Source organism: Papaver somniferum, chromosome 1, assembly GCF_003573695.1.
Source record: "Papaver somniferum cultivar HN1 chromosome 1, ASM357369v1, whole genome shotgun sequence".
NCBI lineage: Eukaryota > Viridiplantae > Streptophyta > Magnoliopsida > Ranunculales > Papaveraceae > Papaver > Papaver somniferum.
In genome coordinates, this window is record NC_039358.1 from 149,766,793 (window position 1) to 149,783,041 (window position 16,249).

The window sequence follows — 16,249 nt, forward strand, 5'->3', positions numbered from 1 at the left end:
GTCATGAATTCTCGGCCGTGTGTTACTTCTCATGAAAATCGACAAGTCATGATGAATTTGGATATATGGACATTGGTCCATGGACCATGTCATGGATTAGAAGAAATCGACGTTAACAAAATGTTCATCATTCAGAAGAAAAGTCTAATTAAAGTAAAGTCGTTTAAACATTCAGAAGAAAGATATCCACTATGAAGACTAAAAGGGAATGCTCTAACGTCTAAAGAAGATGGAAGTAAAACTACTCGTCGGACTCATCCGAATTGTCAGCTTCATCATCACTGTCCTTCTCGGAATCATCTTCTTCAGAGTCACTGTCAGAATCATTGGTGAAGTCCGGTGGACGGAAGATAACATCATCATCTGAATCCGAGTTATCTTCTGCTGCAGCTTCAACTTCAATTTTCTTCATTGTCCTCTGATGCTCTCTTTCATATCGATCAGGCTTAATGTAACGCTCGGATGGTTCCCATGTGATCTCTCCTTCAGAAACATCAGCATCAGAATAAGAAGGCACCCCATCCAAGAATTGACGCTTCTCCTCAACCCTCTGTCTCTTACGCCGGGTGCGATCTTTTTCACATTGACGGGCATCCTCCTTTTGTCTTCAGCTCTTTTCTTTTCGAGTTCAGCAAAAGAGACTCTTCGCTCACCCAAAGGAATATTAGGCTTCACCCCTTCCTGGGTAACCCTAGCCTTTGATTTCTCTACAGGAGCGTCGGAATCCTCATCAGAAGAGCCAGAGGAAGAAGAGGAATACCAGTAATCGTAATTGCTGTTATTGTTGGTCGACATTTTCTGGAACCGGAAGATCAAAGATTACTACCATGTAAACAAACCAACATCAGCAAAAAATGGTAACTCTTAACTCTTACCTTTTATACTTCCACTAACAATAGTGATAGTAATGCTAGAGTTAACACCTCAAAATCGTTCGTCTCTTCGAGAACTGCAAAAAACGAACGAAGCTTTATTAATTTCGAAACTGATTTTTCATAAAATCACAAACACAATTTTCATAATGTGAACATTCACACAACTGACCTATGAAGTTCATAACAATAAAATATTTCATCATAAATATAATGTCTATCTTCGAAGGTTCCTCAAAACCCACGTTTCTGATTTTTCGAAAAACAGCAAATTAATGCAACATTGCTTACATAAATTCTCAAGAATTTTATCTAATGAAAACAAATTCATGAAAATAAAATATACCATCATATTTTACATAATATATGTCACGGATACATATATATAAAAAAAATTATTTTTTCCTTCGTATCGTCGTTATTTGTCTTTAAAACGAAGGTTTATTTCAAAAAATATTGTGAAATCTCACATCTCATACATATAATAAAGTTTTGTATTTACATGAAAGCTCATAAGCAAAATTTTATCACTGGACACAAGTTCATCATACATATTTTCCTTCGTGTCATCGTTATTTGTCTTTAAAACGAAGGATTATTCCGATTTCATGAAAATTCACTTCTTTTAAGATAAAACCTTGGTACACATGAAAGCTCATAAACTAAGTTTTATCACTGAACCTAGGTTCATATACTAAAAAAAATCTCTCCTAAATCATGGATTATAGTTAGTTTACAAAACTAACGATCGAACGAACATACGTTTTCAAAAACGAGGGTTTTTCATAAAACTCACACTAATATACACACATGTATATAACTTCATCATGATCAAAATATGAACAACTCATGAAGGTAATAACATCTAAAAAAAATCGACGCTTACCTGGTCGGCGCCGGCCGGTCAGTGATCGAACGGCGGCGGACAGTGGAGCGCCGACGAATTTTTTCCTCCTGCTGCTAGCTAAAGGTGGTGGAGAGGTGATGAAGCACTGATCGGTTGTGGGGAAAAAAAGAAAAAGAAAAGTATTAATTCCTTTTATATCAATTTTATTTCCAAAACCTAATTTTCTAAGGATTTCCTTATTGGGCCCGACCCGCAAATCCTAACCGACCACGGACTCGTCGTCCAAACCAGCGGTTCAACACCCATTTATGTTCATCAAAAGACGCTCCAATCATGACATTGAAGCCTTCATCAAGTCGTGGTTTGCTCATGCTCTTTAAATCCGGTAACGTCTCAACTTACGACTTAGTTCAATTACTGGTATTATTAATTATGGCCGGAAAATCACCATTTAATGCTGACCGAGGAACACAGCTTTCCTCAATAAGCAGGGGACTTAATGTAGATGGTAGATTTTCGACAAAGGCTAAATTCGTAAACTCATAATTATACGAAGCTCTGATTCAGCAATCAGACGTGAGCATCGAGACACAGGTCTCTCATCGAATTCTCAACGGAGAGTACTTTCTCTCAGAGTACATGTAGATATGTAGTCTCACAACTGGACAACGGTATATCTCATGAATACTGAATACTTTCAGTGATTATTTCTATATAGCGTCACGAGATGGACGGCTTCTAGACAGCTTGCTCTGCTAGTATAGAGCGATAATGTCTTCAGGAACAAACAACAAGTTTACCCTGACTATATAAAGGATATGACTTACCGGCAAGCTCGTATCAGGATAATTAATGCTCCTAGACATCTTGCTCTGCTAGTATAGAGCCACAAAGTTAATTATTCCTAATTACAATCGCTCCTATTCCATGGTCAAATCCACGACTGGTCCCATGGAATGACAATAACAATTATTCTGATTCTATGATCGAATCCACAGCTTGATCTCATAGAATAGCAATAACTATATTATCTCATTACTCCGATTTCATGATCGAATCCAAAACTGGTCTCATAAATGGTAATAGATAAACCTTAATTACTCTGATTCTATGGTCGAATCTACGATCCCATGGAATGGTAATGCTCACTTTATTATTCTGAATTAGTAGTCGAATCCTCAGCTGATCCTATGAATTAATAATAAACATCTTATTACTCAGTTTTGTGAATTATTCTCCACTGAATTCCATAATTAGTAATAAATAATAAATAACCGGGCGTCTGAGCTACCTCTAAGTAAGCCCCGATTCAAATGGTGAAGGTGTATTCAACGATGATACACTAACAGTCACCGCACGAACGAGTATTTCAAAAATACAACGAAACGATGAACCTATGCAAAATAGAGAAGAAAATAATAAATAATTAAAAATATTGACCAGGGTGCTGGGAGCACGGACACACGACCGACCGACCGTGTCATGGTCAATCCCATGCCAGTTTTATATTTTTAATGCATTTTTATTATTTTCCATGATTTGATGAATATTCTCTCATTTTATCAAATCTCCTTCATCTTGAGGAAACTTCTCGGTTTCATGGTACTTCCATAAATCCATAAAAAATAATATAAAATTAAGGAAAGGAGTGTGGGGCGTGACCGTTGTCCAACCAGCCATGCCTTGTTCCCAACCGGCCCCACACCCCACGGTTCCTTCTTATTTTATTATTATTTTTCTAATTTCATGAAAAAACTCCTTGATTTCATGGTATTTTGCACAAATCATCAAATAATAATAATAAAATAAAATAAATTATGAAAACTTGTGGGACCAGGCCTTGGCCGGCCGGCCATGCCATAGCCGGTCCCACACGGCCCTTTGTTTTATTATTTTATTATTAGTTTTCCTTGAATTCATCAAATTCCTTGATTTCATGGTATTTCTCTCAAATTAGGAAAAATTCCCTCGAATCATCAAAAATACCTAAAAAATATTAAAAAATTATGAAAAACTCGTGGGACCGGGCCCTAGCCGGCCGACCATGCCTTCCACGGTCCCACACGCCCCTGTTTTATTCTTTTAATATTTTTTTGCTTTCTTGAACTCATGAAAACTCCTTCAATTCATGGAAACTCCCAAAATTCATCAAATTTCTCAAAATTCATGAATTTTTCATAAAATCATCAAAATATTATAAAAGTAAGGAAAAGGCACCACGGGACCGTGGTCACGACCGACCGACCATGCCTTGACCACGACGGTCCCACGCCTCCTCATTCCTTATTTTATAATTATTTTTCATCATCTCATGGTGTTTTCCTCAGTTTCGTCGAAACCCTAATTTTGGCATATTTTCTCGAATGGATGCTCAATTGCACGCCAGAAAATATCAAAATTCTCAGGACTGAGACACGGACGCCTTGGGGACACGAGCACGCTATCTTGACCAACCAAGATTGGCTATTTGGCTCACGGAAGCCGGTCCCATCAATTTTCACAGTTTTGACCTAATTTGCACAATTGCTCGTATTAGGTCCAAAACTCTCCCAAACACTTTGGATTTTCATGAAGTGATTGTCAGGCGGTCACGGGACAACCCAGGGACGTTTTCATGATTCCATGGTCGGTCCCTCACCTCGTCATAATTAATTAGGCTTTCTCACCTAAGGCTCAGACGAGCATTTTCGAATAAATGATTAAGCCAACATTTAATCATTCTTTCACCAACAAATCGTCAACTCTTCAGGAGTTCTTCGTATTTGCTCACGTGAGCATATGGACACTACATGGTTGATCCACGGTCCCATGTAATCGCTCCCTCCTTCGTCTCATGGTTGAAATTCTGACGAACCATGAATTGATCATCAATTGATCAAATTAGGGTTTCTGAATCCAAGGATCATCATTCCAGATTCCAACCTTAATAATTTTACGACGACCTCATGGTCGTTAATTTTATTAATTATGCTCGGTTCAACGACTAGTATTCTAATTAATATTTTTGGTACGCTGCCAATAATCCATCAGATGAGTAACACATGCTCAGACGATCAAATATTCAAAAATTCATCACATGAGAAACACTTGCTCAGATGATAAATAATTGCTCAAAACAAGGAATATTGGTTCAACAATCAATATTCAACGATTATCGAATGAGCAATACTTGCTCACTTCATCGTAAGAACTATACCTCTGTCTCATGACATGTTCAATTCATGAGTTTCAGAACATCATGTTCAACTCAGCAACTACATGGACTCATCGTCCCATCAAACCACGAAGTCATCAATTGACTAACAAACCACGAGACGTCAATCGTGTCACTTGGGGGGATATCACTTAGGGTTTTGGTCTGGCGGTCTACGGCACGTGTGTTCAAACACACGATGGAATGTGAGCAAGTCGTGCAATCATTTGAAGGAATTCACGAGGTAGTGGGTGGAAAATCGACCAAGTCTCCACACGTTGAGCAACTGGTTTCAAACACGATCTCCACTTCCCCACTCCTTGATTCCGTCAACTGTCACACTTCATGGAATCATGGTGTCTACAATTCCAGCAATATAAATAAGTCTCTGAATCATGATTGAAGCATCATCAGCATCATCAATCTCATGTCTCATCGACAACACAAGATCATCAACTCATCAATTGAGCAACTACTCTCAATTGAGCAATTTCAATCATACAGAGCTTATCATATTCAGAATTCACACACCCACAATCTTTGATTACCATTGATTTCACACATTTCCCAGCTTCCCTCCTACAGATCAACCCATCCTCTCTTGTGACCGAATTCTCTGGAACGGTAATTGTCTTGATTTAGGCCGGAGTACTACAGATTGATCTCTCGAATCTAAAGCACCCCCTTTGCAGCGGTGCATCTGTGTGAGGTTTAACATTTCGCTCGGTTCGAGGAGTCTCCTCCGTACAGTCGTCTCCTCAATTCCTTAAAAACCAGCAAATCGTTTTTCCCCATTTACAACTTGTATCTGAATTGGTGAATGAGTTAAATGTCAAAAGAAGAGGTGGAAATCTAGGGCTCAAAATTGACATAACTCAAGCTTATGATTCCCTCAGTTGGACATTCTTATTTCAAGTTATGAGAAAGTTTGGATTTTCTGAAAAAGGAATTACATGGTTACATACGCTGCTGAAGTCTGCAAGAATATATGTGCTCTTAAATAGTGGTCATGTAGGGTACTTTCAAGTAGGAAGAGGCCTCAGACAAGGTGATCCTTTGTCTCCATTATTCTTTGTGATAGATAAATATCTGTTGAGTAGAATAATAACAAGAATGATCCAATCAAGACAACTTCAACCTGTGATATCAAGGAATGGAGTCCAGCCATCACATATCTTTTTTGCATATGAAATTTTTATGTTCTGCAATGGAGATAAAAGAAATGTTAAAAAGCTCATCTCTGTTCTTAAAGACTATCAAGCTGCATCAGGTCAAGTTATCAGTCTTGCCAAAAGCAAATGCTTTGTTGGAGGAACAAGTGAGCTGAGAAAGCAACAAATAGAAAATGACTGCAACATACCTCTTTCTTCATTTCCTGATAAATATTTACGTGTTATGATAACACCAGGATGCATTAAAACCAATCATGTATGGAACTGTATGGAGCAAATACAAAAAAATCGAACAGGATAGATGGGTAAGCTTCTATCTTTTCAAGAAAGATTAATACTGGTAAAGCATATACTCTGCAATATCCCCATATACAACATGTCAGTCTACAAATTGCCACAAAGAGTCTTGAAAGAATGTGAGCAAATTATAAGAAATTTCCTCTGGACTGGAGACCCTGCAACAAGAAAGACTATTACTTTAAAATGGTATAAGGTATGTTCTCCATATGAAGAAGGAGGTCTAGGTCTGAGGAGATTAAAAATCATAAATAAGTCTCTGCTTATGAAATGGATCTCAGAAAATGTAAAGAATCATTCAAGGTGGATTATGGGGAATGGTGAAAAAATTTCTGTATGGAGAGACACATGGATAAAAAAGAAGCCATTATGTGATCTGTACCCTGAAAATAGATATATGGCTCAATTCCCTGACTTGAAAGTTGGGAACTTAATACTGGAGGGAGAATGGGTAATCCCAAGTGAAATGCTAGAAATGATATCAGTTAATGAACTCCCTGTGATGAGTAAGGAAAATGACAGAAGAATATGATGTGGCACACTCACTGGAATCTTCACAGTGTCCTTTGTTGTAGAATGCATCAGAACAAAATATCCTAAACTCAATTGGCCAAAACAGGTATGGAACCATTCTATCCATCCTAGTGTTTCAAGTAATATATGGAAAATAAACTAGAAAATTCCAAATGGTTTCAAGATGTTATTTCTGTAAAAAAGCTGAAGAATCTCTTGAGCATGTACTGTGGAACTGCAACTATAGTGAAATCATATGGAGCTGGCTAGGAGGTATGTTTTGCTTTAAAAATCCTAAATCTTTTGAAGAAATACTTAACTCAGCAAAGCAAAGAAGCCCTGCAGTAAAAGAAATATGGAGAGTAGCAGCATTCATAACTCTCAAAGAATTGTGGTTTCAAAGGAACATGTGTGTGTATGATGAAGAATCTTTCAATGAACACAACATAAAGACAAGAATAATGAAATTCACTACAGAGAGTGAAGTAAGAATGAAGAACTATATGTGGAATACAACATATGACCTTCAAATACTGAAACACTTTGGGATGAAATACAGAAAGTTAAAATTTGTTGTTGTTAAAGAAATTTTTTTCAAGTTGCCACAAAGTAACCAACTTCTGCTATGTTGTGACGGGGCTTCAAGGGGGAATCCATGGATTGCAGGTTATGGAATAATTGCTAGAAATAATGCTGGAGATTGTGTAATAGCCATTGCAGGTGGATTGGGGATTGCAACAAATTTCTTTGCAGAGATCATGGCAGTCTTTTGTGCAGGTGAATGGGCAATTAAAAATGGGTTTAGCAGACTCCTCTTCAGATCAGATTCAAAAGCAGCAATAGCAGCTTTTAAAAATGCCAAAGTTCCATGGTTTGCAATACCCAGATGGGAGAAAATTTGTCAGAATGTCAGAGAATGGGATTTCATCCACAGTTACAGGGAGATATATTTTTTCAGCTGATGACTTGGAAAAAAAGGGTGCAAATCTACAGAGTGGTGAACAACATATATACACCAGTAAACCACCATTTCTAGTGAACTTAGAAGATGAATTGAAAACATATTATAGATTTGGATAGCACATGAGACATTGTATTTTTGTTGCTTTTTGTATCATCTTTTATGAAACTATGTTGTATTGTTTGAACAATTTTGGTTATCAATAAAATTTATTATTAAGCAAAAAAAATAAATATTGATGTCGCATTTACGAAATTCAAAAGATAAATTTTGTACTTCGTAATTCAATATCCTTCTTTGACACTTCGATCATACTAATATGACCAAGGCTAATACTAGAGTATCATATACATACATATATATATATATATATATATATATATATATATAACATCGCTTGTTATGTTTCAATCCTAAATGACTTGAAAGTAACAATAGGAATGGAAACAACTTAATTCAGTATCACTAACCTCAAGTGGAAGAAGGATGATGTCTTCGTTGTAGTCGATATGTCTTCACGTTCTTCAAGTATTCAAAGTAATACTTGTATGTCTCAAAATTCCTAGACTTTCTAGTCTAACCTAAACGAAGTTGACTCTAGTAATTTTAATCAAGCAACTCTAATTGAGTTTTGACACTAAAATATGACAACCAAACTTGACATAACAACACTTGGTAGGTTCAACCGAGCAATTCTCTAACATATTTATTAATGAAAACTATCTTTAAATTAATTTTCAAATTGAAACTAATTTTACATTTCATTAAGTTCTAACATTTAATTAAAATTAACCGCAGTTGCATCACATAATACTTAAATAAAATTATATACCTGCACATGAATCTTGTAGAATTGATAGCATTCATCATGCTTAAAACGTCTTCTTTTGTGTTCAATAAATTTGGTATGAGCTCTAATTTTAGTTCATTAGCTGACAACCCAGGATGATCCCCTTTTATCATCCACAAAATTTACACATACTTTCTCACTTCTTTATTGATGAAGCAATATCTTTCTTGAAGACACTCATTTTTTCTTCTTGAATTTGCATGAATTAACGTCATAACCCTTTGAAATATAGTGACCCATAAATTAAAATTCGCTAGATTGAAATCTCTATCGCTTGCAACTGATATCCAATATCGAACTAGAGAAACATCTTCTTCTCTAGTGAAGCGAGCACTAGCCACTTTGGTGTAGCGAACATTAGCCATGTTGAAATGAATTTGAAGTTGAGATGGCGTGAGTTGAAATGAATTTGAAGTTGGGCATTTATAGGAGATGAATTGCTGGTCGTTAGATGATGAACTGCTAAACGATGATCATACCGACGAGCGACAGCAAGACTAGCGCTGGCGTTATAATGACCAACGAGCGTTATTATGACCTTTGAGCGATGGACTTTTTGTTAGAACACTGCTCGGTCGAACTCGCAAGCATTTCCATCTCAATCTTGTTTATCAAGTTTAGTTGATCAAAACTATATACTTGATTTTTGGTCTACTTATAGTTATATCTCGGATTAGGATAGAATGTGTAGTTGAGATTTAGACTTCACGGCGTTCACAATTTGAAGACGAAGATCTACTGAGGAGCTTGGAGGAACTTCATCAACAAAAGGTATGTGGTCACTAAAACTTATCTATCACTCAGAAGTTTATTCTATTCTATCTTCTAATGAGACTAAGTCGTATAGCTATATAGACTTTTATATTATACACATTTGATATTTCGAGCTGAGTTTATATCGCTTATCTATTTCTCGAAATATTTGTTGGAAGCTTTTTTTTAAACTATGTTCATCATATTCTTGACGAGTTTAGTTGGAGACATTTTATTTGTTGGAAACTAAATAGTAAGTCAAAAGTTGATCATGTGAAAATTACCTTGAATTGTGTGAGACGGTCATTTTATGTTAACTTGGGAAGTTTCGTATTGATCATTTGATCACTTAAAAATTACTTGAAGCTAATGGTATGTATGAGATTACCATTGTCGTCTTCTAAGGATGTTTCAATGATTGAAATGATAGTTTAGAACAATCACCCATGTCTGGATGCAACACGGTATGCATACCTAGTATGCGAACTGTTTTGTAATGATTCAGGTCCGGGAACCTTGTTTGTGTACCTAGTATATGAAAGGTTGTACCTGAGAAGGTCTGAGAACCTTGTTTGCGTACCTAGTATGCGAATGGTTTTACCTGAGTTAGGTCCGGGACGGCTGTTTGCGAACGGATTGATATGCCAAGGTCCGGAGCTATTGTTCGCGTACCGGGTTGGCGAACACATTGGTTAAGTTCTAAAATCGGTTACGTATGATTCTCATACACATGAACTAAAACATTTATGAATTAAGGAATGCGATCTTTGCAAACCGTGGCTTAATGTTCATAAATTGATTCTTATATAAGTACTTTGTATGATGAGAATCAATCCGATTTTGTTTCAATTTGTTCATATATATTTCTATGAGATAGTGAACAATTGAACAAATCTATTTGAAACACAATTGGATTAATTTGATTATATTTCATGATTGATTGATCATCATATTTAATCTAGAAGTGTTAGATAAATATGGTTAAGACAAAAGTGTTCATATGGCTAACTTCGGTTAACAGTTATTGGGCCAACTCAATATACACGTTTAGGTACGGTTACCCATATCGAAATGAAGGTATATTTTATTTGTGTGTAACAAGCTATGAATATCTAACGGTGGAGATTGATTGCTTTATTTTTAAGCAGACTTAGCTTGAATCTTAAATCAGGATTTCATCTAACGGTGAATATTGAATGCTTTGTTACTAAGCTATCTTAGCTTTGATTGATAGCAACCCTGATTTGAAAGACTTTATAAGGGAGAACTCTAGCAACCGGAAAACCTAATCTCGACACTTTCTCGTGTCCTAGTTGCAAACTAGAGTCGATTCTCATTTAACCTAGGTTTTTCCAAAACCATTATAGGTTAACGACTTGAAGGCTTCATTTGGGATTCGTGAAGCCAGATTCAACTATTTTCTCTGTAGTTGCATATTCTGATCTTACTTGTTTTATCGTATTGAGTTTTATCTTCTCTAATATTTACTCGAGATTTATCTCCGATATGTAAGATATAAAAAATAATCACAACAGTTGTTCGTCTCAGACTCTTGTGATTCCGCAATAACTTTTTTTGTTAATCAGCTGGGTTATTGTGAGGTGACTGATATTTCTAGGCTTCTCTTTGGGAGTATAAGACCGGATTATCAATTGTTTCCTGTTCACCTTGATTTATCAAAAGACGGAACAAAAACGGAATAAAGCATAAACATATATGTGGAGACATATTTGTTTATAAGTCTTCGACTTTGGGTCGTAGAAACTCTTAGTTGTGGGTGAGATCAGCTAAGGGAATCAAGTGCGCAGAATCTGGCGTGGTTCTAGAGGTGTAAGGAACGTGACTGCACCTTAATCGGTGTGAGACTTAGTTAGGGTTCAACTACATTCCAGTCTGAAGTTAACTTGTAATAGGATAGTGTTTGTAGCGGCTTAATACAGTGTGGTTTTCAAAGCTAGACTAGTTCCCGGGGTTTTTCCGCATTTGCGGTTTCCTTGTTAACAAAATTTCTGGTGTCTGTGTTATTTCTTTTTCGCATTATATTTGTTTATATAATTAAAATATCACAGGTTGTGCGTAGTTCAATCAGTTGATAAATCCCACCTTGATTGTTGGATATAACTTAATTGACACTTGGACATTAGTCTTTGGTACCGCCCAAGTTATTTCTCATATCAATCAGGCTCACGTATTTTTATCTATTCGATTTGCTGATTGCATTGAGAAATAGAGATAAAGCTCTTTGATATATATCTTGAATGATCTCGCTTTTATGTTGGTGCTCTCGGAATTATATTGGAGTTTAGTCCATTCAGTTTATACCCCCACTTTTCAATTGGTATCAGAGCAGTCAGACACGCTAAGACCTCATAAGTCTGTGTTTGTAGCAATCTGACTCTATGGACAGGAGTGTTATCTCTACAAACGTACCTCCAGTCTTTGATGGCTCGAATTAATTATGGTGGAAAATTAATATGCGTGCCTTTCTACAAGCGCGTGATTTTCAATCATGGGTTTGTGTTGTTAATGGCTATGATCCTCCAATGGTTACAGTAGACGGTGTAACTGTTGCAAAGGATATTGGTGAGTATGATCCTTTCGAGATTCTCGCTGCAAAGCAAAATTCTGACGGATTAAATGCTATCATCCATGCCATCACCCCAGATCTTCAGCACCATGTGACTATGTGCACTAAGTCTAAAGATGCTTGGGATATCTTAGAAATTGTATTCTAAGGAAATTCCTCTGGGAAAGAAGCTAGGCTTCAAAACCTAAATTCTGGTTGGGAAAACCTTCGTATGGCTGATGAAAATTAATTTGATGAGTTTAATCACAAAGTGTCTGAAATTGTTAATGCATCTTTTGCATTGGGTAAGACTATTCTTGAAAAGGACATTGTGATAAAATTCTCAGATCGCTGCCAGCTAGATATGATTCTAAGAAACATGTCATCATTGAGGGGAATAACCTTGAAACACTTTCCAGAAATACACTTGTTGGGAAGTTAAAGATCTTTGATCATGATCATATATCCAAATATGGAAAGGATTTTGCATTCAAAGCATAAAAGAACACTAAATTACTTGATAAAATTAAAAGTGTTGGCAACTCTGTGGATGATCCTTTTGAGACTGAATCATCAAATGAAGATCTTGAAAACTCAGTCTCTATGGTCACAACACAGTTTAATGATCTTCTTTTGAAGAAAAGTAAACGGTTCACAAGAGATAAACCTAAGTCATCAGTTAAACCTCATGATCGTGTTCCTCCTAAAAACAGAGACACCGTCGACACTGATGATGAGGATATGCCATAGTGCTTCAAGTGTAAAGGTTTTGGTTATTTTGCTAATGAGTGTCCAAATCGTAGAAAAATACACTAGAAACAAAGGTCTTCCTGCAACTCTTGATGAAATGTCTGATCATTATGATTCAAATGAAGATGAAAAATCAAGTGTAGCACTCATTGGCGAAAATATTAATTTTGATAACTGTAGTTATACATACATCAATCTTGATATTCTTCCTGGAGAAACTTCTTCGACCATATTGGAGGATAGAATGGATTTTACTCTTACTACTGAAAATTCTATCTCACATGTTTTAGGTACTTCACTTTGTTTAGCAGCATGTTCAGCTATGGTGCCCGAACCATCCTCCATATTAACATGTTCTTATTGTACTATTAAGGGTTATGAACTCTCTAGTTGTTTCAAGTACAAACACAAAGTAAGATATGTCAACAAACTGCAACGGAGAGCAAATCGATTAGCAAACAAGCTCAAACTTGTTCTAAAGTCGAATCCTTCCGAGGTATGTAAATTTAACTCATCTCCTAAGAAGTTGATTTCTAAAGAAAAAGTTAGACCTTTACAGAAAAGAACTAGGTCTAAACGACCTATAAAAGGGGGTGTTGAATTTTCTATGCAGGAACCTAGTGGTGAACAGATTATTGTTCAACCCAACACAATCTAATTATGTTAAAGGTGCATCCTGTCTCATGTGCCCGAATTGTAAAAAGAGACAAGAGACAAGAGCTGTGCACTGTCGGGTTCTAAGGTCATGAACTATTCTAGGTTGTCTTCCTTTGAATTTTGAATACTGAATAACGTTTTTTTCTTTTCATATCCTCAAATGGTATTGAAAAGAGTTCATCCTTTTTGGTTAATAAAAGGGGGTTAAAATCGACATTTCTACCCTTCTTAGGGTTGTGTATGTTGATCGGACGTGAACCCTACTTACTCTGTATATAGGCTCTGTAACCCTACATTCCTTTTTCCTCCTCTAAAACTCTTTTCATCAAAAGACTGCTTATAGAGCTATTGTTTTGTGTATTTCTGTCACAATCCCATATCTTTATGGGGACTCCAAGCATCACATCTTCTGATGGAAAAGATGTTAAGATGATTTTCAAGCCATAAATCATGAAGGAAAAAGATAAATCTCATTCCTCTACAACTTTGAATAGAAACAGGAACAATATGAAGAAACCTAGGGCTAACACCTCAAATCTTCAGAAGTTTTCTGGTGTTCAAGAAGAGTTGAAAGAAACAAGGATGGAGATGCAGCAAATAAAAGCTATTTTTTAAGATCTCTTGGAATTCAGAAGACCCTGGTTCGATAACAGTCAAGAAAGTTTGTTGGAATTGACTCTTTTCTTCATGAACCTTATGTTTCAATGTCTGTTGACAACAAGGAGTTCGGGGATGATAAAGAATTTTTCAAGAATCTTAATGTCTACGAAACTTCTTATGAGAATTTATTCTTATGTTTAAAGAAGGATAACTAGGGTTTGGAATAACAAATATTGTGATTACACATAGCTATTTCAACGATTTTCATCTTGCAATGGTTTTAGATTTATTTATTTAAATTCTAAGTTATTAATTTTTATTGGATTTATACATTCCAAAAATATGTTATGTGATATGTTGTGTTTACGTCCGTGAACTATGATTATCTCATATATGCTCAAAAGTTAAGTCTATTATGTCTTTATGCAAATATTGTTAAAAGATAGAATGAACTTTTGAAAAATTCCGCAGTATTGATCTTTCCCTGATCCACTTTTATGTGAAAGTACTGTATGGCTCCGTAAGTTTTCTTATGTTGAGCGTTTCCGATTAAATTAATTAACAAGGTCTCTTCTGGTTAATTTGTTCAATTTTGGATACAAATCCATGTGGTTTGTTAATGTCCAAATTAATCCTTATGTTCTTATAAAATTAAGGTCGCTCATGTTGTTCTTCGGGAATGACATCAAATGGAGGAGAGTTCTTATTGAACTTCTGCTTAATTGCCACATCTTTATGGGGAGCGTGGTTGTTTAATATTGTAGGAGTTAACTTGTATCTTTATAAAGTCCTTGATTAATACACTAAGTTTCGACTATGTGAAATCATCGATACAAAGTTGATATGTTCTCTTTTAGACATGAATTATCTCTTTGAGAGTTTCATTATGATCCCATAGTTTTCGTACCTTTGCCAATTTATATTGACAAAAGGAGGGAGAATTATTTGGTAGTTCACACTACATACATATGGTTTACGGATCATTATGTAAGGGGGGGGGGGGGGGGTCGTTGTGAGATTGATGTATTGACTAAGGGAGAGTGATACATATCACCATAGTATTATTTCAAAGTTATGATGCAATTGGACTTTGATTCGAAATAATAATACTACGATATTGTATAACAATGATTGAAAACATATGTTTTCTTATTGTTATGGCTACGGATCTTCAACAATAGTGATGCTGAGTTGAACACATTCAGAATCGTTGGGAGTACTTGGAGTAGCGAAGAATTCAAGGAATGTTGACGAGCCAAGGAAATCAATCATGATGTATGAGAATCTATAAAGTTTATTTATTTTGTAATCCATATGTATTGATAGTTTTGTCACTAAAATTGACAAAGGGGGAGATTGTTAAAGCACTGCTCGGTCGAACTCGCAAGCGTTGCTATCTCAAGCTTGTTTGTCCAGTTTAGTTGATCAAACCATATACTTGATTTCTATTATACTTATAGATATGTCTCAGAATATAGAATGTGTAGTTGAGCTTTACACTTCACGGCGTTCACCAATTGAAGACGAAGATCTACTGAGGAGCTTGGAGGAACTTCATCAACAAAAAGTATGTGGAGACTAAAACTTATCTATCGCTTAGAAGTCTATTATATTCTATATTCTAATGAGACTAAGTCGTATATCTATATAGACTTTTATATCATACACATTTGAAATTTCGAGCTAAGTTTATTCGCTTATTTATTTCTCGAAATATGTGTTGGAAGTTTTTTGCTTTAACTATGTTCATCATATTATTGATGAGTTTAGTTGGAGACAATTTATTTGTTGGAAACTAAATAGTAAGTCAAAGGATGATCATGTAAAAATTACCTTGAACATCTTACATGATTTGTGTGAGACAGTCATTTGATATTAACTTGGGAAGTTTCGTATTGATTATTCGATCACTTGAAGATTACTTGAAGCTAATAGTATGTGTGAGATTACCATTGTCGTCTTCTAAGGATGTTTCAATAATTGAGATGAAAGTTTAGAACAATTACCCATGTTTGGATGCAACACGGTATGCGAACTGTTTGGTAATGATTCAGGTCTGGGAACCTTGTTTATGCACCTAATATGCGAACGGTTTTACCTGAGAAGGTCTGGGAACCTTGTTTGCGTACCTAGTATGTGAACGGTTTTACCTGAGTTGGGTCCGGGACGACTGTTTGCGAATGACTTGACATGCCAAGGTTCAGAGCTGCTGTTCGCG

General features: G+C 35.9%; 1 protein-coding gene across 1 annotated transcript; it reads left to right on the plus strand.

The window, feature by feature from the left end:
• Positions 1-7,067: 7,067 nt before the first annotated feature.
• LOC113352141 lies at positions 7,068-7,856 on the plus strand. The gene has a single exon (XM_026596006.1). It carries the CDS (start codon positions 7,068-7,070, stop codon positions 7,854-7,856), a length of 789 nt encoding a protein of 262 aa, XP_026451791.1.
• The last annotated feature ends 8,393 nt before the right edge of the window (positions 7,857-16,249 follow it).

Bases quoted from the DNA above. Each gene is read 5' to 3' on its own strand.
- LOC113352141 (XM_026596006.1), top strand. From the start codon at position 7,068: ATGGTTTCAAGATGTTATTTCTGTAAAAAAGCTGAAGAATCTCTTGAG.